This window comes from Petaurus breviceps, unplaced genomic scaffold (assembly GCF_028583685.1).
Source record: "Petaurus breviceps papuanus isolate PSGF00001 unplaced genomic scaffold, PetGlider_PUasm1.0 180, whole genome shotgun sequence".
Lineage (NCBI taxonomy): Eukaryota > Metazoa > Chordata > Mammalia > Diprotodontia > Petauridae > Petaurus > Petaurus breviceps.
This window is the reverse complement of record NW_027185782.1, coordinates 5,763,478-5,789,421: the sequence shown is the minus strand read 5'-3', so window position 1 is coordinate 5,789,421 and position 25,944 is coordinate 5,763,478. Positions and strand designations below refer to the sequence as shown.

General features: G+C 39.4%; 1 protein-coding gene and 1 pseudogene across 1 annotated transcript; both read right to left on the bottom strand.

Moving 5' to 3' along the window:
- Positions 1 to 1,040: 1,040 nt before the first annotated feature.
- Positions 1,041 to 2,266, bottom strand: LOC138160191 (olfactory receptor 7C1-like). The gene has a single exon (XM_069086719.1). The coding sequence runs from the start codon at positions 1,974 to 1,976 to the stop codon at positions 1,041 to 1,043; it is 936 nt and encodes a 311-aa protein (XP_068942820.1). The 5' UTR covers positions 1,977 to 2,266.
- Positions 2,267 to 21,278: 19,012 nt separating this feature from the next.
- Positions 21,279 to 22,201, bottom strand: LOC138160190 (olfactory receptor 7C1-like; annotated as a pseudogene).
- Positions 22,202 to 25,944: the final 3,743 nt, after the last annotated feature.

The following is a 25,944-nucleotide window of genomic DNA, read 5'->3' as shown; positions in this document are numbered from 1 at the left end:
CTCCCATGGCCTCCTGCTACTTATTATCTCCATGTTATAGGTAGAAAACTGAGGCAGACAGAGGTTAGGCAACTTTCCCAGGATCTCACAGATAGCAGATGTTTGAGGCAAGATTGGAATTCAGCTTTTCCTGACTCCAGGTTTAATGTGAAGCCTTGGTTCTTTCAAGGCTTAATTCCTACAAGAAGCTTCCTCTCTTCCCACTAGTTCCTTGTACTCTATTACTCCTTGATTTATCTACCTGTATAAAAGTGGAATCACTGAATAGAATAGCAGATCTTTTGTGTTGTTGTTTTTGTCTTTAAATTGCCAAGATTAAATATGGCTGCCTTGTACATTGTAGGCACTAGGTGGCACAGTTGACAGAATGCTAGACCTAGAGTCAGGAAAGCCCAAGTTCAAATGCAACCACAGATACTTAATAATATCCTGGGTGAGGACCTTAACTTCTGCCTGCCTCAATTTTCTCATCTGTAAAATGAGGATAATAAAAGTCCCTACCTCCCAGGGTTGTTCTGCCAATAAAATAATATTTGTAAAAACTATATATAAATGCTGGCTATTATTATTTTTGTAAAATTTCTCATATTAAAGTTTACAAAACAATTTTATGTATACTATATCATGCAATACACAGAAAAAAAACACTATGAGGGAAGCAAGAGAAGTCAGAGGTGTTGAAATACCCATTTTTTAAAAATAAAGAAATAGTGGCTCATGGAACTCAAGTGATTTGCTCAAGGGAACTCGGTTAATTCAGGAGTAGAGCATACAGATCTTCTGATCTCACATCCAAAGCATCTTTGTAGTTAGCAGATTGTCTTATGGGGTAGGATTTGTCAAACAAAAAGTCAGTATCATAGAAACTCCAAAAATATAGGTCATGAAGCAGTTCATATAATCTACAACCAAAGATATAAGAGAAGGCCAGGAAGATATGACCTTGGAGAATATTGGGCCCCGTGTTTGTAAACCAAGATTTCTGATGGCCAGGCTTTGGATTCCAGTTATCACATTCCAAGGCTCAGGGTTGTACCCCATTATTGAGAGAAGGTTGGTCTGCTCATGAGTTTCTTCAAGGCACCCTTTATGTCTTTGTTCCTCAGACTGTAGATGAAGGGATTCAGCATGGGGGTGATCACAGCATACATCACTGAGGCAACTATGCTCTTCCAGGAGGAGTGGGTAGCTGAGGAGCTCAGGTACACCCCAAAAACTGTACCATAAAATAATGTAACAACACATAGGTGAGACCCACAGGTGGAAAAGGCTTTATACTTTCCTCCGGGTGATGGGACTCTCAATATGGAAGAACAAATCTTAGAATAAGAGAAAAGTATCCCTGTGAGGGGGAGAACACCCAGCAGGCCGGTTGTAAAATAAACCAAAATATTATTGATAAGGGCCTCAGTACAAGATAGTTTCAGAACTTGAGGAAGATCACAGAAGAAGAATGGGAGATCATGGTCTTTACAGAAGGAGAGCCGCATTGCCATCAGACTCTGAATGAGGCAGTCTATAAGACTGATACTCCAAGACAATAGCACTAGCAGACCACAGAGCTGGGGGCTCATGATGGTTGCATAGCGCAGAGGGTGACAAATGGCCACAAAGCGATCATAGGCCATCACAGCAAGGAGGAAATTATCCATGCAAGCAAAGACTGAGAAGAAATACATCTGGGTGAGGCAGCCAGCATAGGGGATGGCCTCACTGTTGGTCAGGATATTCACAAGCAACTTGGGGACTGTGGTGGATACTAGACAGAAATCCACAAAAGACAGGTTAGAGAGGAGGAAGTACATGGGGGTGTGCAGGTGAGAATCAGCTCCAATGGCCAACATAATGAGAAAGTTCCCAGCCACAGAGACCAGATACATGCCTAGGAATAGCCCAAATATAAACAGCTGCTGCTCTTGCTTTATGGGAAATGTGAAGAAGAATTCTGAGATGTTTGTTTTATTTCCTGGTCCCATTTAACTGATTTAACTGTCAGATAAGAAGAGGAACAGAAAATGAAATTAAAATACCATTGCAGTCACAGAATTTGAAGTAGAAGAGACTTTATTGGTCAAGCAACCCAACCCATGCACCAAAAAGCTCCAGTGGCCTTGGTCCCTGAGCTCAAAGTTTTCTGGGCCCGATGACTTGTAGGCTCTGTCCTGCTGACCCATCTCCACAGAACTTTATCTACCATGCCATAGAAACCTCTTCATCCTAAAAACTCACTTCATCTCTGGATTGCTTCTCATACTGGAAGTCTCTTCACTTGTCCCTGTAACCTCCCCCTCTGATTGGCTGGCTCCTCCTAGAACCTCCATTTTAAGAAGGAAGCCCAGACCAATCATGTCTTCATTACGCTCAGACTCCCCTGTTGACTCATCTCCATTTCTCTACCATGCTTCTAAGCTGGGTAACTACACCACCACTCCCAATGCTTTTCACAATGTTGTGTATTGTCTTCCATTATTGTAATATAAATTCCTTGACGGCATACATTATCTTTATTTCTGCTTGTATTTTTATTCCAAGTGCCTGGCATATAGTAAATGCTGACTTGACTATAACATATCCAAAAAGAATCAGTCCGTTCCTTGGCTAAAGACCTCTGAGGACAGGTACCTGCCACCTCTCCAGGCAGCCCTTTCACTTGGGGACAGCTCTCATTGCTAATCTTATTTGTCTTGTCAAGACTAAAACAGCTCCTCTCCTACATCCACCTTGCCCCTGCTTCTGTGCCCTAGGACAAATTAAATCTGTCCTCTTCCTGACAACCTTTAAATACATGGAGATAACTTCAGACCACAGTACAGTCATGCCAGGGCTTGAATTTATAACAGCTGTACTTGAATCCCAGCTCTAATACTTACTACCTGTGTGACTTTGGCCAAGCCATTTCTCATAATCTATGTTTTGATATCTACAATGGAAGTTTCCTATTCTCACATTCTACAAAACTCTTACTAAGCACATTTGGAACTTAGGTAACATAAATTAAAATAAAAAAAACTGATCTTGGGGTCAGCCTATCAATTTGGGATAATAGCTAGCTCTACCTGAGCTGCTAGAGTCATCCACAGTGAAGGCAAATTTACAATAAGACAATGGGATATATGGAATTAATTCTGTGATGGGACCATTCCTGGACTATGGAGTAAGAAGCAAGCAGCATTATCACAAGGGAAAAGGCAGGCAGGGGCTAGAGGAAGAAGATGAGTCTAAGATCTTGAGATAAATGACAGAAATGCTTCAATCTGGGGTCCAAGCAGTACATCAAGGCAAATGGGGACTAATGCCAAGGCAAAGTCCAAGAAACCAGGAAGATATATTAATAAATTGGCAACTATTAGTTTTTCCAGAAACTGAATGGGCTGCCTGAGGCAGGGCATGTTCCACAGCACTAAAGGTCTTCAAAAAGAGATTAGATGACCTCATGTAATTAGAGACACTATTCACCAAATCTCCCAGCTTTGAAACACTGGTGTCATCTTGAACCATTCCTTCACTCTCACCTTCATCCACCCAATAAGTTGCCAAATCCTTTGGTTGTCTGGACATTTCTAACATTCACCTCTTCCTCTAATTCTATTTTCATCACCCTAAGACAAGCTTTCACTACCAGCCATAGGCACTCTTGCAATAACCTATTAACAGTTCTCCACATACAGTCTCTACATACCACAATCCATCCTTCACATGCTGCCAAACTTACTTACCTTAAGCATAGGTCTGACTATAGCCCTCCTATACCCAATGACCTTCAGTGACGTTCTATTACCTACCAAATAAAAGATGACTTCCTCAGACTGACTGTCAAGGGTCTTCAAAACCTATTATCTTATCTTTTCCCTTTTTGCAGATAAGAAACCTGAGTCTGAGAAATGTAAGTGACTTACCTAGAGTCACTCAGCTAATAAGTGTCAGAGTCAATCAGTCAGTCATCCAATAAGCATTTATTATGTGCTTACTAATTAAGTTTCAGGAACTGTGATAAAGATTAAAAAAAAAACCATCTCTAAGTATATGGACTGAGGTAGAGAAATACTGGGAAAGTTCACATGCAAAAAGTAGGATTTGAGCTGAGTCTTGAAGGAAGCCAGGGAAACTGAAATAGAAGTGAGAGGACAGAGCATTCCAAGAATGGGATGGGGTGAGGGGGCAGCTAACACAAAGACATAGAGAGAGAAAGTAGAGTACCATGTTCAAGGAACAAGTAGGCAAGAGTATGCAGAGAGGGAGAAAGTATAAGTAGACTGGAAAAATATAAAAGATCCCATTTAAATGTCAAAGGAAACTTTTTTTAGTTCTGGTGGCAATTGGGAACCAATGGCATTCATTGAGAAGTAGCTTTAATTTAAAAAAATTATCTTGGCTTGTAGTGGAGACATGAGACAAAGAAACTATATGCATACATATATACATACATACATACTTATGCATATGTGTGTGCTTTATTTTATTTTGTACATAGTCACACACAAACACACCTATTTCAATAATCTAGACAAGAGGTTATAAGCACATAGAATTTCTGAACACACGAAAGATTGTTCTTTTCTCAACACATGAATGATAGGATACATTCTGGTCTTTTGCTAGGAGGACACACACAAGTCTAGATAATAGGGAACAGGATCCTTTTTTGAGAACCAGAAAGAAAAAATGATTTATTCACAGTTCCACAATGTACATGAGTAACCAGTGGTAAGGCTGGGAGCTGAATTTAGATCTCTTAACTTCTACTCTAGGGCTTCTTCCATGGTACTATACTACCTTTACAACCCCATCCCAACCCCAAAGTCAAGTCTAGACTAGACTCTGAGATCATGTCTTTCATATATACTCAAGCCTGGGCTCAGAGTTGGGTTGGCCTATGGTTTTGGCCATGCTGGGGTTTGCACTACCTCCCCTTGAATTCTGAGACAAAATAGACCACATACCCTTTCCTCTCTTCCACTCCTCTACCCTTTTTTCTTTCCTTCCCCCATAGCACTTACTGGGCATCACCAAGGGGACAGGGTTGACTGATTCTGTATCTTCCGGATTGTTTACAGGAAAGACAAGGAAGGCTGTAGCTTTGACCCCTAAAAAAAGTAGGGAAATGACTTGGTGACTAATGTCTCTCAGAAGCAAGGGCAGGTTGTCTCTTGACCTGGGATAGATGATTTAGGAGCCTGAGGAGGCAAAGAGAAAGAATATTTACAATTTCATTGACGTTAGAGACTCATTCACCACAAATACTCATTTTAAAAAATTGTACAATTGCCTTTCCAGTCCCTGAGTACCTGTGACAAATTATCCAAGGACCTGGGCTGGGGCATGAGAGCAACAAACTAAATATTTTACAGTTTCTGGGTCTTTCTAGCCTGAATCCCCAAAGCTCCTAATTAGAAAAATAATACAATTGTCATTCCATTCCCTGAGTAGTTCAGATCCCCATAGGGCAGGAAGTTCTGGAAGAAAACTTCCTGACAATGAGACCTGTATGACAATGGAAACCAACATGCAAATCTTTCAGAAGAGACTTGATGACTCCTTCTCTGGGTTGCTGGAGACAGGATTCATTCTATGGCTAGAGGATGAGCTAAGTGACCTCAGAGTTGTTCTGGTTCTAACAGCCTCTGAATCTTTGGAGCCAGTGAGCTCCCTCCTTACTAGAGGTCCTGAAGCAGAGAACAGATGATCTCTTTTCTCTTGTACTGCAGAGAGAATTCCTGACAAGTGACAGAATTGGACCAGATATCTATTAGGTACATCTTGGCTCTAAAAACCAATGAGTTACCTCATAAAGTAAATGAGTGAATAATCATTAAGCTCTTCAAGTTAATACTTGATGAATATTTACAGGTTTGAGAGCAATGGATCTGGAGCCATGTACCCATGCTGAAATCCCAGTTCTGCTGCTTGACTTCTCTAGAAGTTTCATCATCTGTAGAGTGAGAATCTTGGACTAGAAGAATTCTAGCCTCATTGCTAGTGCTAAATGAAGCTGATGGTCCCATAAATCCTATCAGGAGATACCTGCCCAGGTCTGAGTTGGACCACATGTCATGGTGTCTAGCCTCTTTTTTTGATCATGGCTTTCAGGTAGTCCAATAATTTTTAAATTATCTCTCCTGAGGGGCTGCCAGGTGGCTCAGCGAGTAAGAGCACCAGCTCCAGTGTCGGGATGACCTGGGGATCAAATCCAGGCTCAGATACTTAGCACCACACCCAGAAATAACTGGCCATGTAACATTGAGCAAATTACTTAACCCTGATTGCTTAAAAAAAATAAAAATAAATAATCAAAGAATAATTTGCTATAAGAAATGAGGAGCAGATGGTCTTCATATTTACCTGGAGAGGCTTATACAAACTGATGCTGAGTGAGAAGAGTAGAACCAGGAGAAATTTGTACACAGTTACAGACACAACATATGTGTGATGACCAACTTTGATGCACTGGACTCCTCTCAGCAATGCAGTGATATAAGTCAATCCCAAAAGACTCATGATGGAGAGAAATACATGCATCCAGAGAAAAAACTAGAAAGAACTGAGTTTATATCCAGGTAGAAGCAAAATACCTGATCTTTTTCCTTCCCTTATTTGGTTTTATGGCCTCTTTACCATTTTTCATTCCAGCTGATACAATCTGTCTTTATAACCTGAGTAATGCATAATGTATTTGCAGATCCTATACTTGACTATATGCCACCATGGTGGAGGCGGGGAAGGAGGGGGACAAAATATGAAACTCAAGGAATTGTGGAATTGAATCCTGTAAACTGGAAGGAAACAAACAAATTAGCACCCCAAGCATCCCCAGGGTTGCTGCCAACACAGGTTCTTAGATCTGCTTTGTTAAAGGAAAGCAACTCAAAATGGGTTAACAAGCTTACTTTAATCAGTCAAACATATGTATTGTTTACCTAGTTCAGAGGAAAAAGGTCAGCACCCCGAACTTCAGAATATACAGACAGAATTATCAAGACAGAGAAACAGATCAAGTAGACAGTTTCCAAACTGTCCAAACATTACATCCATACCAAATCAACATGTGGGTTTCAACATCTGGGTTTTCAAAGCCGGGGGGGCTCTCAACAATGGCTTCCCAGAGTCCAGATCAAATCACAGAACACTTCTCAAAGTGAGCCCCAAAACAAAGCTACACATCAGGCCTTATATAGCCTTCTCCTGGCTCAGAGAATGTAACAACCTTATTGACCCACTGCCCAATCAAAAAATATCTACTGAAAAACAAGCCTCCCACCCCAGGCTCCAGGTGCACTTTAGCTTAGGGGCAGGGAAGATCTTAAAAATTTACATTTCCATTACACATTCCAGCTGATACAATCTGTCTTTATAACCTGAGTAATGCATAATGTATTTACAGATCCTATACTTGACTATATGCCTCCATGAGGGGAAGGGGGAGAGGAGGGAGAGGGACAAAAATGTGAAACTCAAGGAACTGTGGAATTAAATCCTGTAAACTGGAAGGAAACAAACAAATTAATTAAAAACAAATAAATAAATAAAAATTAAAAAAAGTTAAATTATCTCTCCTGGATCTCTTTTCCAGGTCAGTGGTTTTTCCAATGAGATATTTCACATTGTCTTCTATTTTGTCATTTGTTTGAATCTATTTTAGAATATCTTGATTTCTCATAACACCATTAGCTTCCAATTGCTCCCATCTAACTTTGAAGGAATTATTCTCTTCAATGAGTTTTTTAAATTCCTTTTCCATTTGGCAAATTTGATTTTTTAAGGCATTCTTCTCCTCATTGGCTTTTTGGGCGTCTTTTGCCATTTGAGTTAGTCTACTTTTTAAGGTGTTATTTCATTTAGTATTTTTTGGGGTCTCCTTTGGCAGGCTGTTGACTCTCTTTTCATGATTTTCTTGCATCATTCTCATTTCTCTTCCCAGTTTTTCCTCCACTTCTCTTACTTGATTTTCAAAATCCTTCTCGAGCTCTTCCATGGCCTGTGACCAGTACATATTTTTCTTGGAAGCTTTTGATGCAGTAGTTCTGACTTCATTGTCTTCCTCCAGTTCCATGCTTTTATGGTCTGATTGCATTTCCTCTACTTTCTCATATTGCCAGCCAAATACTTGACTTTTGAGCTCTTTGCCACAGTAGAACTCTACTTCCATAATGGAGAGAGCTTTGTCCCAAATCGCTGGGATTTTTGCAGTTGCCAGAGGTATTAGGAGGGTACCCACTCTACAGTCCCCACAACCTCTGGCATACTGACCACACACCCCAGGACCACCACTGAAGACTGCAATCCATATCCAAGCAGATTAAAGCAAGAGCAATTACCCTCTAAATGGTTGCTTGATCCCCTTCTGTTCTGCGGACCAAGAGCTCTGGAAGCAGCCACACAGCAGCTACACAGCCTCTGTGCCTCAACTGCTTCTCGCCCCAGGGACAGGGGCTGGACTGTGCTCTTGCATTCCCCCCCTTCCAAAGAGTTCCACACTGACCTTTTTCATTTTCTCTGGTGTTTATGGGTTGAGACGTCTGGAGACCACCACAGCTGCTGATTATTCTCTCTCCTGAAGTCTGCTCCAGCTGCCACTAGTCAGGGCCACCCTGGGTCTAGGCCCTTGCAGCTCAGAGGGGATTGTGCTCAGCTCCCAGCTCATTGCTATAGACTTCCTGTTGGCCTGCCAGGCTGCCTTCAGCAGGAGATTTGTTTCTCTCTCTCTCCTTTTGTAGGTTCTGAAGCTTTAAAGTTTGTTTAGAGTCATTTTTTTGTACAGGTACTGGAGGTGCTGGAAGTGGGAGCCAATGCCAAGTTTGTGCTTTTGTAATGGACACTGAGATCAAACAGGACAGCTAGGCCAATTATAATTTGATAGGAGTGTTTATTAAATGGCCGGGACTGCCTCTCAGACTGAAAGACAGTATCGAGCTTTCTGTTAGACATAATTTTATAGACAATGTGATTGCTGGCAACAGAATATGTTTCTAAGGGGTACAATGTCTTTAGCACTGTGTCTACTGAAGCAAAACATTCTCAGTATTATTCTTATTAAGGCAAATCATTCCCAGTATTATTTGGGTTCAAGCAAAACATTCTCAGTATTATTCTATTAAGACAAATCATTAATATTATTTCTACTGAAGCAAAGCAAAGCCATAGTCCCTTAACAAAGCTTTGAATACAAACATAAACAGACCTGAATCTGTGGGAATCTGTGGTATGTTTTAGCAACACAGGTGAAACATTTCTTTACTATTGGAGCCTATTAGGTGGTTTTCAAGGAACCCAGTAGGGTCGCCTCTAGCAGGTTTAAGGGGGCTCTGTTGTATAATTTCTGGTGGGCACTTCACTTTTCTCTGCCATCTTGGCTGTGCCCCCCCATTATTCTTCAAAAATCAATTTTCTCTCTAAATAAAGGAATAATGACAAATAAGGACCAATCCCTGCCCAGAACCTGATTTGAAGATATATATATATATCCCAAATCTCTGAAGATGCATGTGCAGCATAGATATTGCCCCTATCCTCATTTTAAAAAGGGACATATCCCAGAGAAATGCAGAACTAGGCTGATTACATATGAAAATCTGTGGGCCTGATCTTCATAGTTTTACCAGTTGACAGAAGTGGTCAAGATGGAAAGTCATGCCAGAATTATTGCCAGATAATGACTTCATAATCAAGTTTTAGAGAGTGATAAGATGGTAGACTGTACAAGGCTTGTGAAAGGAATTGTACCTTCAGGAAATATTTGTTGAAGCTATATGACTGCATGCTCTGATACTGTTTTTTAATGTACTTGAGTCTAGAATAAAATCAAATTTGGTTTTATATTTCAATAAATATCAACTTGAGCATATTTCAATGAGGCAGCTAGGTAGAACAGGGGATAGAACACTGACTCTGGAGACAAGAAGACTTGAATTCAAATATGGCCTTATACACTCACTAACTGTGTGATCCTGGGCAGTCAATTAACCTCTGTTTGCCTCTGTTTCTTCATCTGTGAAATAAGAATAATAATAGCACCTATCCTCTAGGTTTGTTATTATAAGATAATAACTTTAAAATGTTTAGCACAGTGCCTGGAATATAGTCAACACTAAATAAATATTACCTATAATTATTATTTTACTTGTATTTTTCTTCTGGTTGTAATGTCTGAAGTTCTTTTGCAAGATATCCAATAGCAAAGAAGAATCATCCCTTTGTAACGTGCTATTTATTTCTTTATATAATTTTAATCATATAATTATATAATTTTAAAATATGTATGTACTATTTCCATTGGTACAGATTATGTCACATTCACACATTTCTAGACTATAAGATTATTTTAACATTTGTATTAAATTTTTGTTTGGAAGTTTTTTGATTACAATCTTTTACTCTCCTGCCCACCTCTCCCTCACTGAACAAAAACTACAACAAAAGCTAAAGAAAACCCTTATAACAAATATGCAGTCAAGCAAAAGCAATTCCAACATTGGCCATGTCCAATAATGAAATAAAGTAATATTCATCATAATCAAGTCACTGGAATTGTGGTGTTTCCTGCATTGATCAGAGTACTTAAGTCTTTCAGAGTTGTTTGTCCGTAAAATGTTGTTGCGCAAATTTCTCTTGGTTTTGCTCATTTTATTCTCCATCAGCTGATATGAATCTTCCCAAATTACTTTGGAACTATCCCTTTATTTGTTATGGAACATTAGGATGTCATTACACTCCTGTTTCACATTTGGTTGAACCTTTCCCCAGTTGATGGGCACTTCTTTAATTCTAGTTTGTTGTCTACAAGCATAGCTTCCCTAAATAGTTTCATACATGTGGGTCCTTTTAGTCTTTCTTTAATCATTTTCTTTTATATACAAGTCCTATCTGTGCCTTATAGTGAGTAGTATCACTGGGTCAAAAGGTATGCCCAGCTAGGTAACTCTGGGGGCATAGCTCCAAATTTTTTTTCCTGAATGCCTGGAAAATTCTTGGATATAGAATTAATGGAACTGGAATTAACAGTTCCACTAATGGTTCATTGATGTGCCCATTTTTCCTTAGCCCCTCCAAAATTTATCATTTTCCTTTTTTGATAGCTTTGTTAATCTTAATTGGTGGAACCTCAGAGTTGCTTTAATATGTGTTTCTCTAATTATAGTGATTTGGAGGGTTCTTCCATAAGCCTGATAGCTTAGATTTTTTCCTTTGAAGAGAGTTTCTTCTTAACCTTTGACTATTTATCAATCAGGAATGACTCATTCAAAATTTGAATTGAGTTCCTTATGTATCTTGGGAAGGAGACCTTTCTGAGATAAATTTGCTCAATATTTTCACAAACAAAACAAAACAAAACTTCTTCTCTCCTAAATTTTAATTATATTGGTTTTGTTTAGGAAAAACTTTAATTTTCTGTGATCAAAATTATCCATTTTATCTCTTTGTTCCTTTCTCTCCCTTGTTTGGTCATGAACTCTTCTTTCCATAGATATGGAAGGAATTCCTTCCTTGATCCTCTAATTGGTTCATGACATGCCATTTAAATGATTTAGAGCTTCTCTTGGTAAGTAGTATGAAGTGTTGATCAAAACATTTTCTATCAGATTGCTTTCCAGTTTTTGTCAAAAGTCCTTATCCCAGTAGCTGAGGTCTTTGGATTTATTGGAATACTAGGCTACTAGATTCTTTTGTTTCACTATGCTGCATACCTAATCTGTTCCACTGATCAGCCTATTTTTTAAGCAGTGCCAAATCATTGTGATTATTTCTGCTTTGTAGTTAAAATATTTAAAAGTCTGGTTTTCATTTACATTGATGGTTTCATTGGCAGATATTTTCTAATGATTTTCTTTATCTCTTCATATTTTGTGAATTTATCTTTTTCATTTTTTATGTTAACAATTTGGTTTTAAACTTTCTTTTCTTAAACAAAGTCATCTAATAGCTTGTCTAGTTTTATTTTAATATAGCTAATAGCATTATTGATTTATTTTTCAATCAGTTTTTTTACTCTAGTCTTTAATTTTTCAGAACCTTTATTTTGGTATTTAATTCGTTTTAAATAATTTGATTTTAGGTGATTTTTTTCAGTTGCATGCCCAAATTATTGATGTTTTTTTCTTTGTTTTTTTTTATTTCATTTTTTCCAATTACATGTAAAAATAATTTCTAACTTTTTAAAATTTTGAATTCCAAATTCCCTCCCACCCTTCCTCCCCTGTCTCCTCCTTGAGCAGACAACAATTTGATATAGGTTATATACATACAGTGATGCCAAACATATTTCCACATTAGTCATCTTGAAAGAAAACACAGACTAAAAAACACTAAAAATAAAGAAGCTTAAAATATATATGTTTCGATATGCATTCATACTCCATTTATTTTTTCTCTGGAGGTAGACAAACATTTTTTCATCATAAGTCAGTTGGAATGTTCTTAGATCATTATATTGCTAAGGATAGCTAAGTCATTCACAGCTGATCATCACATAATATTGCTATTACTGTGTACACTCCTGTTCACTTCACTTTGTGTCAATTCATGTAAGTCTTTCCCAATTTTCCTGAAATCATCTTGCTCAACATTTCTTATAGTACAATAGCATTCCATTACAATCATATGCCATAATTTTTTCAGCCATTCCCAATTGATGAGCATCCACTCAGTTTCTATTTCTTTACCACCATAAGAAGGTTTACTATCAACATTTTTGTACATATGTGTGTGTGTGTATGTTTTTCCTTTCTTATCTCTTTGAGATACAGATCTGATAATTACATTGCTGGGTCAAAGGGTATTCACAGATTTATATTCCTCTGGACACATTCCAAATTGCTATCCAGAATGTTTGGATCAGTTCACAACTCCACCAACAATACTTTAGAGTTCCTATTTTCCTACAACCCCTCCAGCATTTGTCATCTTTCTTTTCTCTCATATTAGTCTATCTGATAAGTGTGGGATGGTACTTGAGAGTTGTTTTAATTTGCATTTCTCTTATGAATAGTGATTTAGAGCATCATAGATAGCTTTGAATTCTTCATATAAAAACTGCCTGTTCATATCCTTTGATCATTTATCAAAAAAAGGGAATGATTTGTATTCTTATAAATTTGATTCAGTTCTGTATATATTTGGAAATGGGGGGTTTATTAGAGAAACTTACTGTAAAATCTTTTTCACAGTTATTATTATTGTGTATTTCCCTCCTCTACTTCCCCTCTGTTTATCCTTCCCTTTCTATCTTCTTTCATCCTCTCACCCCTCAAAAATATTTTGTCTCAGACAACCACCTCCCTCAATCTACCTTCTCTTATATCAGAGCCTCCTCTTATCCCTTTCTTTTCTTATTTTCCTGTAGGGCAAGATAGCTTTCTTTTTTTTTTTTAAGCAATGGGGTTAAGTAACTTGCTCAAGGTTACAGGGCCAGTTATTTCTGGGTGTGGTGCTGAGTGTCTGAGCCCGGGATTCGATCTCCAGGTCATCCCAACACTGGAGCCAGTGCTCTTACTTGCTGAGCCACCTGGCCGCCCCTAAGCAATTGGGGTTAAGTAACTTGCTCAAGGTTACACGGCCAGGTGTTTCTGGGTGGGTGCTAAGTGTCTGAGCCAGGGATTCGATCTCCAGGTCATCTTGACACTAGAGCCGGTGCTCTTACTCGCTGTGCTACCTGGCTGCCCTGCAAGATAGCTTTCTAAACCCAGCTGAGTGAGGATGTTATGCCTTCTTTGAGCCAATCCAACATTTTCTGCAACTACCACCTAATTTCTCTTCCCCTGTATAATTTCTTTCACACATTTTTCTTTTTTTAAGCAATTGGGGTTAAGTAACTTGCTCAAGGTTACATGATCAGTTATTTCTGGGTGTGATGCTAAGTATCTGAGCCCAGATTCAATCCCATCCTGACTCTGGGGCCGGTGCTCTTACTCACTGCACCACCTGGCCGCCCCTCACACATCTTTTATGTGAAACAAGTTACCCCATTCTACCTCTCCCTTTCCTCTTCTTCTAGTACATCCCTCTTTACCAATCCTTTTTTTTTAGACATGCTTCCTTTGCTTGTTCATGTTGCCAATTACTTGACTTTTGAACTTTTTGCCAGAGTAGAACTCTCCTACCAGAGAGGGAAGCTTTGTCCCAATTGCTGAGGTTTTCTCAGCTGCTGTAGCTATTAGTTGCCTGCCCTCTCTGAAGCCTCCACATGCTCTGGCAAACCGGTCGTGCATCCCAGGACCTCCACCCTAGACAGTGATCCAGATCCAAGCAGGTTAAAGCAAGAGCAATTATCCCTCAGACTGGTCGCTTGGTCTCCCTGCAATCTGCAGGCCAGGAGCTCTGAATCAGCCACAGGGCAGTGGCTACATGGCTGCCCCACCTCAGCCACTTCTCACTCCAGGGGGCAAAGGCCAGACCACACTCCTGGACTTCCCCCAAGCCTGCCCTCCCTTCCATCATCCCCGCTCTCATCTCCTTCCCCCCTACTCTTCTGTAGGTTGAGATACCCTATTTAGTGTGTATGCCATTCTCTCCCTAAGCTAAATTCAATGAGAATAAGGTTGACCCCTTCCCTTTTGCCTTCTTGTTCTTCCCCTCCATTGTAACCATTATCCCTTGCTTCTTCTATATGAGATAGTTTACCCATTCTGTCTCTCTCCATCTCCCAAAGTCCACACTGCTCTGACCTCTCACTTTATACTTAGCATCTATGGGTTGATAATTTTGTAAAACCACCACAGCTGCTTGTGATTGGAAGTCCCCCCAGCTAGGGGCTGGTTGTGGCCACCCTGAAGCTAAAAACTTGGGCTTGTGCGGAGATGGGCTTGGCTCCAAGAGCACTGCATTGGCCCCTTCCTGCTGGCCTGCCAGACTTTCTTAAGTGGGAAGTTAGCTTCTCTCTGTCATTTTGTGGGTTCTGTAGCTCCAAAGTTTGTTTAGAGTCATTTTTAACATGAATTGGAGGAGGTGGAAGCGGGAGCCACGCAGAAGTCCTGTTTCTACTCCACCATCTTGGCTCTGCCCCCTATTGTCATTTTTTTCAATGAAAATTCCTTTCGTTTCTATAATTTGGTCTTTAAAATGTATTTATTTAGTATTTCATTTTTCCCTAAGCTAATCATCTTACAATATGCTGTTACTGTGTTCAATGTTCTGTTCTAATCATTTCACTCTGCATTAATTCTTATAAGTCTTCCCAGGTTTTTCTGAAATTCTCCTGCTAGTCATTTCTTATAGCACAATAATATTGCATCACAATCATATGCCACAACTTTTTCAGCCATTCTCCAATTGATGGGCATCCTCTCAATTTCCAATTTTTTGCCACTAGAAAAGAGCTGCTACAAATATTTTTACACCTATTTCTCCTTTTCCTTTTTGTTTTAATCTCTTTTGGGATACAGATCTTCTGGTGGTATATAATTTGTTTTTGAAAAACTATTTCTTTAGAATTATGTTTAGCCTACAATTTCTGCCTAATTCAGGGGCCCTAAGTATAATTTTATACATTTATATGGTTATGACCATTTCCTTTCCTATCCTACCCTTCCTTCTAGACCCTTTTCTATCCCTCTCTTTTTCCTCTCCTCTCCTAGATTTCTTTGTAGAGGGTTAGATGTATTTGTATTCAATATTCCTTTTTTATTGAGGTCAGATGAAAGTAAGGTTTCTGGGATGTCTGTTGCATCCACCATTTCCTTCATGACTACATACTCTTCATATTATGCCCCTCTATTATATGGCAGCAATTTCCCTTTTTTTCTCTTTTATTCCCCAGTATTCCCCTGTTCTTGTGATTTTTATGTCTTTACCTAAGACCATTAAAAGCCACTTAAAACCTCTGGTACTTCTAACTTTCTCCATGGCCATTAAAAATTAAGCTACTGAGAATATATTTCTTTCTTATCCAATTCTTTTTTTTAAGCAATCAGGGTTAAGTAACTTGCTCAAGATTACACGGCCAGGTGTTTCTGGGTGGGTGCTAAGTGTCTGAGCTCGGATTCGATCCCCAGGTCATCCCGACACTGGAGCCGGTGCTCTTACTTGCTGTGCTACCTGGCCGCCCCTATCCTATTCTTAATATGTAACTAATCCACCCTTTCAGTTCTACAGAAATGTGTACCTTTTATGTTTTTCTTGGCACTTGAATTTCCATTTCAAAATGTGTGCTCATTTTTGGCCTTTTCATTGGGAATTCTTGGAAATCCTATATTTCATTAAAGTTTCATTTCCCCAATCAGATAATAATTGTTATTTCTGGATAGGTTATCATTAGGTGTCAGTCCTATTCTATTATTTTTTTACATATCTTGTTCTAAGCTCTCCTCTTCTTCACAATGGTGACTGCTAAATCTTATGTGATCTTTTTAGCTCTTTGGTATTTGTGCTCCTTCTTTGCTACCCCCACTTCTCTATTCATGCACCCTCCACCTTAATTTGGTCACTCACTGCCTCTCACCTGGACTATTGTCAGAATCTCTGAATTTGTCCCTGCTACTGCCAGTCTCTCCCCTTCTCTAATATTGCCCTCACACAGATACCAACATAATCTTCTTGAAGCCCAGCTTTAACCATGCCATTACTATGTAGAAAAAGCTTTAATGGATCTCTACTGCCAGGAGGATTAAATGTAAATTCAATTTGGTCTTTAATCCCCCTACTAGACTTGATCCATCTTACCTTTAGAGCCATTTCACATCATTTGTCTCTCATGTTCTCTATGTTCCAGTCAAAAGAACCTATTTACTATGCCTTAAATTCACTCTTCTATCTTCTACAACCACATCTTAACACAAACTATCTCTTGTGCAGCTATAAAATACAGTACAAAAAGCATGACTTGGAGTCAGGAAGAGCGAGTTTCAAAACCTTTTATAGTCATTTGTGAGCTGTGTTATCCTGGACAAGTCACTTAAAATTGCTGTGTTTCACTTTCCTCTTCTTCTGTAAAATAGGGATAACAATAGCACCTACATCACAGTGTTGTTGTGGAAAATCAAATGAGGTAATTGTAAGTAAAGGAGTTTGCAAATCTTAAGGCTATATCTGGAATTCCCTCCTCACTTCAATTTCTTAGAATCCTTTGTTTCTCTCAGGACTCACCTCATGTAATACCTTTTTTAGGAAGCCTTTCTTCATCTCCTACTTTAAGAACAAAGGGTTGGGGGGCGGAGTCAAGATGGTGGAGTAGAAACAGAACTTCTGTGGGATTCTGGCTTCCACCTCCCCCAATCCATGTAAAAGGTGACTCTGAACAAACTTTGGAGCTACAAAACCCACAAAATGACACAGAGAAGCTAACCTCCTGCTGAGGACAGCCTGGCAAGCCTGCAGGAAGTGGCCAGCACAGCACCACAAAAACCCAAGGTTTTAGCCTCAAGGCAGCCTGACCAGCTGCCAGCTGGAGGGACTTCAGATTACCAGCAGCTGTGGTGGTTTCCAGAATTATCAACACATAGACGCTAAGGACAAAGTGAGAGGTCAGTGTAGTGTGAACTTTGGGATCTGGTAGTTTGGGAGTTCAGTCCAGCCTTTATCCCCTGGAGGGAGAAGCCACTGAGGGCTGCGGCCATGCAGCCACTGCTACGTAGTAGCAGATTGTAGGGGAACCAAGCGACTAGTCTGAGGGGTAATTGCTCTTGCTTAAACTTTCTTGGATCTGGATTATGGTCTAGGGTAGAGGTCCTGGGGTGTGTGACCAGCTTTCCAGAGCATGTGGAGGCTTCAGAGAAGGCACCCAACTAATACCTCTGGCAGCTGAGAAAACCCCAGCAATTTGGACAAAGCTCCCCTGTCTGGTAGCAGAGTCTTACTGTGGCAAAAAGTTCAAAAGTCAAGTAATTGCATGGCAACATGAGAAAGCAAAGGAAAAAAAAGCAGAACAATCCAACTTTACACTCCTATTTGGGGGGAAAAAAAGGATCAAAGCATGGAACAGGAGGAAGACAAGGAAGTCAGAACTCCTGCACCAAAAGCTTGCAAGAAAAATATGAACTAGTTACAGGCCATAGAGGACCTTAAGAAGGATTTTGAAAACCAAATAAGAGAATGGAGGAAAAATTGGGAAGAGAAATGAGAACAATGTGAGAAAATTATGAAATGAGAGTCAACAACCTGACTGAAGAAAATAACACCTTAAAAATAGACTAACTCAAATGGCAAACGAGGCTAAAAACGCCAATGAGGAGAAGAATGCCTTAAAAAGCCGAATTTGCCAGATGGAAAAAGAATCTCCAAAGCTCACTGAAGAGAATCATTCCTTCAAAATTAGGTTGGAGCAAATGGAAGCTAGTGACTTTATGAGAAATCAAGATACTATTAAACAGATCCAAACAAATGAAAAAATAGAAGGCAATGTGAAATATCTTACTGGGAAAACCACTGACCTGGAAAATAGATCCAGGAGAGATAATTTTAAAATTATTGGACTACCTGAAAGCCATGATCAAAAAAAGAACCTAGAAATCATCCTTCAAGAAATTCTCAAGGAAAATTTCCCTGATGTTTTAGAACCAGAGGGCAAAATAGAGGTTGAAAGAATCCACCTATCACCTCCTGAAAAAGAGCCCAAAAAGAAAACTCTTAGGAATATTATAGCCAGGTTCCGGAATTCCCAGATCAAGGAGAAAAATATTACAAGCAGTCAGGAAGAAACAATTTGAATATTGAGGAAACACAGTCAGGATAACACAGGATCTGACAGCTTCTACACTGAGGTATCAAAGGGCTTGGAATATGATACTCCAGAGGTCAAGGGAGCTGGGATTAAAACCAAGAATCACCTACCCAGCAAAATTGAGTATCATATTTCAGGGGAAAATATGGTCATTCAATGGAACAGAGGATTTTCAAGCATTCTTGATGAAAAAACCAGAGTTGAATAGAAAATTTGACATTCAGATACAAGAAGCAAGAGAAGCATGAGAAGGTAAAGAGGGAAAAGAAATCATAAGGAACTTATCAAAGTTGAACTATTTACATTCCTACCTGGAAAAATGATAATTGTAACTTATGAAACTTTTCTCAGTATGACAATAGTTTAAGGGAATATAAATGTGTATATGTGTGTGTATACACGTACATATATAATGTCTATATAGGAGGGTATATGGGAGTATGAATACATATGTGAGTGTGTGTATATATGTGTACAGGTATACATAGATAGAGGGCACAGGACCAATTTAATAGGAAGGGATGATACTTAAAAGGTGAAATTAAGAGGTGAGAGAAGAATATAATGAGAGGAGATAGAGAGAGACAGAATGGGTAAACTATCTCATATAGAAGAAGCAAGAGATAATGGTTACAATGGAGGGGAAGAACAGGAAGGCAAAAGGGAAGGGGTCAACCTTATTCTTGTTGAATTTGGCTTAGGGAGAGAATGGCATACACACTAAATAGGGTATCTCAACCTACAGAAGAGTAGGGGGGAAGGAGATGAGAGCGGGGATGATGGAAGGGAGGGCAGGCTGGGGGGGAGGGAAGTTGGAAGCACCCACTTTTGAAAAGGGACAGGATCAAAGCAGAGAATAGAACAAGTGGGAGGTTGGATAGGAGGGAAGGAAATATAGTCAATCTTTTACAATATATCCACTATGGAAATGTTTTGCATAGCTTCACATGTACAACCTACATTTAATTGCTTATCTTCCCAGTAAGGGTGGGTAACAAGGGAGGAAGGGAATGAATCTGGAATTCAAATTTTTAAAGTAAAATTATTAAATATATGTATATACTATTATTAATATTGTTTTACATGTAACTGGGAAATAAGATATGCAGGCACTGGGGCATAGAGATCCACCCTGCCCTGCTGGAAAGTTGGAGCAGGTATGGAGGAAGATATGGGAGAGAGCAGATTGGAGGAGGGGATATCAGTGGGATCGCTAATTTGGGGTGGTGGGTAGGGGAAAAATGGGGAGAAAATTCGTAACTCAAAATCTTGCGGAAATGAATGATGTAAACTTGAAGTTAATAAAGCATTTGATTAAAAATGTATAATAAAAAAAGGAAAAGGGGTTGATTCTTCCTCCTAAACTTACCATGTTTTTAGACATGCATTTAAAGATAGGATGTATAAGAAGAGGGGTCCATTGACTCCCCACCCCACCTAAATATGTTAAGAAAGAATACTTCTTAATTCAATACATCAGTCACAAATGCGTGTGAAGAAGACCATGTCTACCTCCTTGAATCAGGATGGAAGTCAGTTTCGGTTGGGTCACAGACTTTGTCATATACCCTGAGAAAATTACAATTTCTAAGGCCTAACAGATGAAAGGAAGATACCTAGACCTAAGCCAGAAAGAACTGGCAGCCGAGAAGACAACTTGCAAAAGGAGAAAGAGAAATTTGTCCTGATCTAGGACAGAGAAGGGAGGAGACACCCAGGAGGGTTATGTGTCCTGTGGAAATTTTGGAGCAGAAGATTTGGGCTGATCTGGCCAGTTTTACTGGCTTACTCAAGGAAAGGAGGAAATTTCAAGAAAAGATTTGACATTTCCCCAAATTCTTGTCCCAGTGCATGTCTATTAACATATATTTCAATATACTCTTCTGTTTCTCTACATAAATGCTTCTTTTCATATTAATTTTAGATCAACAAAGAAACCAAGGGTTAGAAGTAAATATGAAGTAAATTGAGGCAGAATTCCAAGCTTCAATATAAGGAACTTTCCTAACTGGGGGCTTGGTGCAATTGTGATTGCAGTCCCTACATTTTTCCTTACTATAAATTCCCTACAGCAGCAGAGGAGGAGAATCATATGGACCTGAGGAGCCATCATATTGGCCCTAGTTTTAAAATGAACCAGTATTATTATAACAGGGAGTAACACACCTCAGTACTTTAAGGAAAAGGACTAATTTTGAATTTGTCTTTGTATTCCCTATACTTATTAAACATATTATGAGGGGAAAAGGAGATGTTACAATCCCAATTTTACAAATAAGGAAATCAAGGATCAGATAATACAAGTAACTTGGCCAATGGTGTCCACACTGAACATGGTGGGACAGGGACTAAAATTCATGTCTTGTGACATCACATCTAGAGCTCCACTATAAAACAGCAGACCTTTGGATAAAACCAAACCTGGTGTGTAAAACTGTCACTGTCATGGCAGCACCAGGAAATAGAATCCACAGAGCAGACAGTCTATGTTATCTAAGGTCAAAAAGAGAAGAGACTGCTAGAAAAGTGTGACCCTGGGGAGTCCCAGGTTTCACATTGGGAAACTGAGATTTATGACTGCAAGACATTACAGTGCAGCTACCTGTGCCATATACTCCCATTTAGCCATACACAGTCACTGAGAGAAAGATCTGCTAATGAGTCTTCTCAGAGCATCCTTTATGTCTTTGTTCTTCAAGCTATAAATAAAGGGATTCAGCATGGGAGTGACCACAGCATACATCACTGAAGCAACTCAGCTCTTCCAAGAAGATTGTGTAACTGAGGAACTCAGATATACTCCAATAAATGTTCCATAGAACAATAAAACAACACAGAGATGAGATCGACAGGTAGAAAATGCTTTATACTTTCCCCCAGTAAATGGGACCCTCAATATGGAAGAACAGATCTGAGTATAAGAGAAAAAGATCCCTGTGAAGGGAAGAACGCCCAGAAGTCCAGTTGTTAAATACACCAAAATGTTATTGATGAGGGTATCTGTACAAGAGAACTTGAGAATGGGAGTAAGATCACAACAAAAGTGTGGAATTTCATGTTGTGTACAGAACAACAGCCTCATCACCAACAGACTATGGAACACTGCATTAACAAGACTGATAGTCCAGGACAGTAAAATCAGCAGGAAACAGAACTGTGAGTGCATGGTGGTCACATAACTCAGAGGGTAACAGATGGCCACAAAGTGGTCATAGGCCATCACAGTGAGGAGTAAGTTGTCTGAACAAACAAAAACCATGAAGAGGTACATCTGGGTGAGGCATCCAGCATAAGAGATGGCCTCACTGTGTGTCAGGAGGTTCACTAGCATCTTGGGGACCAAGGTAGATACCAGACAGAGATCCACCAAGGACAGGTTGGAGAGGAAGAAGCATATGGGGGTGTAGAGGTGGGAGTCAGAGCCAATGGTCAGCATGATGAGAAGGTTCCCACCTACAGCAACCAAGTACATACTCAGGAACAGCCCAATTTTTCTGGCTTCTCAGAAAATCCTAGAAGGAGGAACTCAGAAATGTATGTGTGGTTGCCTGGTCCCATGTAGCTTGTTTTTCTGTGAGAAAAGAAATAGGAGAAGTGTATTAAGTGAACATACAAATATTCCTCACTTGCATAGAGAGGAAGGTTCAGCACTCAGGTTCAAAACACCTCGATTTGATTAACAGCCTTCTCACATCCTCCTTATGTAAGTTTTAATGATTCCTTACCCTCTCTAAGACTCATTTTCCTCAACACTAAAATGAAGACAATGCACTAAATGATCCATGAGATCCACTCAGACTCTAATTTTATAAAATTCTGCTAATCACATTTAGAATTTCAAGATTATTATATGGATACTTATGTACATCTACGTATCCATGTATGTGTGTATATGTACATGTTCACACATATGTCTCCACTAGGTGACATTTATCCTCTTGTGAACCTGAATGACCTTCAGCTTATCAATGTCCTTCCTAAACTCTGGTGCCTAGAACTCAAGAGGAGCCATACTCCTGGTGCGATCTGTTTCAGACAGATAATAGTCGTAACATCACCCAAAGAATAAGGACATATAGAATGCACTGAAAGCACTCATTAGAGACCCCTCTTCTTATTCCTGGAAGCTACACTCTTTTTCATGAAGTCCAGATGAGTTTTGCTCAGGATTTTTTCTTGACATATCATACTTTTAAATCATATTGAACCCACAATCCACTAAAACATCCCAAATCTTTGCATACAAATGACTATCTAAGCACACCTCCCCTATCTCTTCTTTGTGAAGTTGATTTTTTTAGTCCAAGTGCAAGACTGAGGTCTTACTTTCCCCAAATGAATTTCACCCTCTTAGATTCAGTACAGTGCCCACAGCTATCGAGAACTTTTGACTTCTTACCACTCTCATCCAGTGTGTTAGCCATCCACCTCAGTTTTGTGCCACATGCAAATTTCATAAGCTATTTAATTTCTGTTTCTTTAACCAAGTCACTGATAAAAAAGCCAAATGCAGAGGACCAAGCACAGACTCCCCAAGCCATTCTGCCAAACTAACAATGAACCATTAATAATGACTCTTTTTTTGCTCTTTGTTTTTTGTTTTAATATTTTATTTCTTCCAGTCATATGTAAAAAAAAAATTTTAAGCTTCTTTTTACAATTTTGAGTTCCAAATTCTCACCTACCTTCCCTCTCCTTGCTCCTCATTGATAATAAAGTATACAATATGATCAAGATTATACATGCTTTAATCAAGTATCGTTTTTAAAAACTCTTTTGTTCTCCAGGATAGTAATAAAAAGATCTCTGGAGCTGGAGTCGAGAGAAATCCTGTGTGGTCTTCTTCTGCTTCTGCAGTCATGATTTGTTTGCTGTTTGTCCTTCACTCTCAAAGAGGACCAATGACATCACCAGGGTGAATCTTGACTTGGGTGTGAATTAAGTTTAAGTGAGGCAGAGCTGCACAGTCATCAGGCACAGAGTCATTAAAGTCTAGTGGCAAGACAAAAGTCAAGATGACTGGCTATGGCCAAGGATGCAATGGATAACCACTGGAGGTGTGGTTGAGTGAGAGTCACTATTTGTTTCAAAGTATGTTGCAGCTTTTCAATAACTCCTGGCACCAACACTAAAGTCAAACAAAAGATTATTCCCTTTGATTTACCTTGTTGCAAATATCTTTTTAAAAACGGTATCAATCACAAGTTTTTAGTGATACTGATACTAAACTTACAATTTTTATTAATGGAACTATATTTATCGTGGTCTGGAAAACCATATGTTTTCTGAGACCTCTACTCCTTCTTTGTCCCATGGTTCACCTGCTTCCTAGCCTTGCCCATTCCCCTACTGCCTAATGCCTCCTCCTTCCTGTCCTGCCTCTTCTCTGGAATGTCCCATATCTCCAAATATCTATTCCACCCCAGATAATTCTAATTTCCCAGATCTCTGGTGTATCCCTGTCTGTGACTCCAGTAGAGAAATAACATTTAAACTTACTTGGGCAAGACATCTCCACTCTCTATGAGATGATAGATGATAGATGGCTCTAATCACAGAGCCACTCTGACTGCCACTCTGAGCAAGGTACCCTGACTTCAAAGCTGCCTGAGATGCCCTGCCCAGAGATCTCCAATCAAGAAACAAATTCTGAGAGCAGCTTCTCAGAAGACTATGAACCCCCATCCTCCTACCAGGAGCTAAAGGTCATTGTGCCCAAGGTTTCCTGATGACATCCATGGTTTCCTCCTTTCCCTGTCCTCCATCTCAGTGTGAAATGATTAGTAAATTATCCCAATTTAGAAATGTCAGTCCCGGCCCCAGTATAAAAAGTGAGGGGAAGTTAGTAGACAGATCTGCTTCCTTCCCCTTGTTGTCCCAGCTTCCCTCTGTCTTGGGTAATTCCAGCTAAGCCACATGATCTTCTCTTAAACATGTCAAACAAAAGGACCAACTGCTCTCAGCACAGACAGGCTCATCTTATTCTTCTGCAAAGACCCTGTAGTCTTACAAATGGATCCTGATCATTTTAAATATTATATTAAAGAAAAGGATAATGTTATAAGCACCTCTTTTTAAACCACCTAATAAGTTCTGCTTAACTTATTTTGAAACTGTTGTATGTCCAATAAACAATTTCTTGGTCAAATAAACAGACCAAAGAAAAGAGCAAACAGCAAACCAAAGGAAAGCAAGATGCTATAAAGTGGCTGAGTTCGATCATCCATTTAGATAGTTTAAATTAAACCAGATTTGTTTTTCACAATTTGCCTGAATAAATCCATAATTTTTTCCTCAATTGCTATAGAACAGCCCATTAAAGACAATATTTCAAATATTCTAATAGGTCTTCATGGTATTAAGAAATCCTAGGAGTAATACACTGCCTTGTGGAACTATTCAGAGGGAGGAGAAAGGGAATTTTAGCTGCCTCATGTACCTGAGTGAGGTTAAGTTATAACCATATAAGAAGGAGGGTAGGATTTATTCCATCTTCCCACTATTGAGTCAAGTCACAGATTACTTGGAGTCATTCTAAGACTCCACAGGGGTCCCCCACACCCATTTTGGAAACTAATGCTGTGAAGTATCTGACAATCCCCAACACCCAATCTCCTTTTTCCATGTCCTTTCCCTAGATCTCTTCAAGCTTTTTTCTTGCTACTAGGAGGGGGAAATTCCACTCCATCATCATCTCCAGATATCTATCTGGCTTTCCACAGTTTATGGTAAATGTTCCCAGTTTACTGATCACCTGCAATGGAGAATGGAATATATCCTTCCACATCTGCCCAGGCTACAGTCCATAGTGGAGAAGGGAGCCCTTTGGGTAGTTCAAGTTCAGCTTTACAGTTTTGTTACAAATCTATGTCAGTAGTCTCAGGGAACATCCATATTTAGCATGGAAAGCACTATCAAGGTTCCCAAGACTCTGACTCTGAGATTTAAAAAAGGAACCCCTCTATCCTAATTGGCATCATTTGGGGGCAATTGAGATTTGATTGGTTTGAGCTCTGACCCGGACCGTGGAATAGGTTTGACTCATACGGGCTGGACCACACTGGACTTGAATTTCCATTATAACAGCAAAGACAACTATGCATTTTAGTGACTTATAGGTACAAATATTTCCATGGAGATTAACACCTTTGATGCTCAGAAGAATACGATTGAGAGTTAGCTGTATATTGTTTTTGACATTTAGCAACGCATCTCCTTCTTCTTAATAATTGACCAAATATCAACTCATTTTATGACTAAGGTTCAGAGAAGGTAGGTAATTAAGACAAGGTCTTCAAGAT

What these genes read in the sequence shown, in the direction of transcription:
- LOC138160191 (XM_069086719.1), bottom strand. Translation starts at nt 1,976, where the DNA reads ATGGGACCAGGAAATAAAACAAACATCTCAGAATTCTTCTTCACATTT.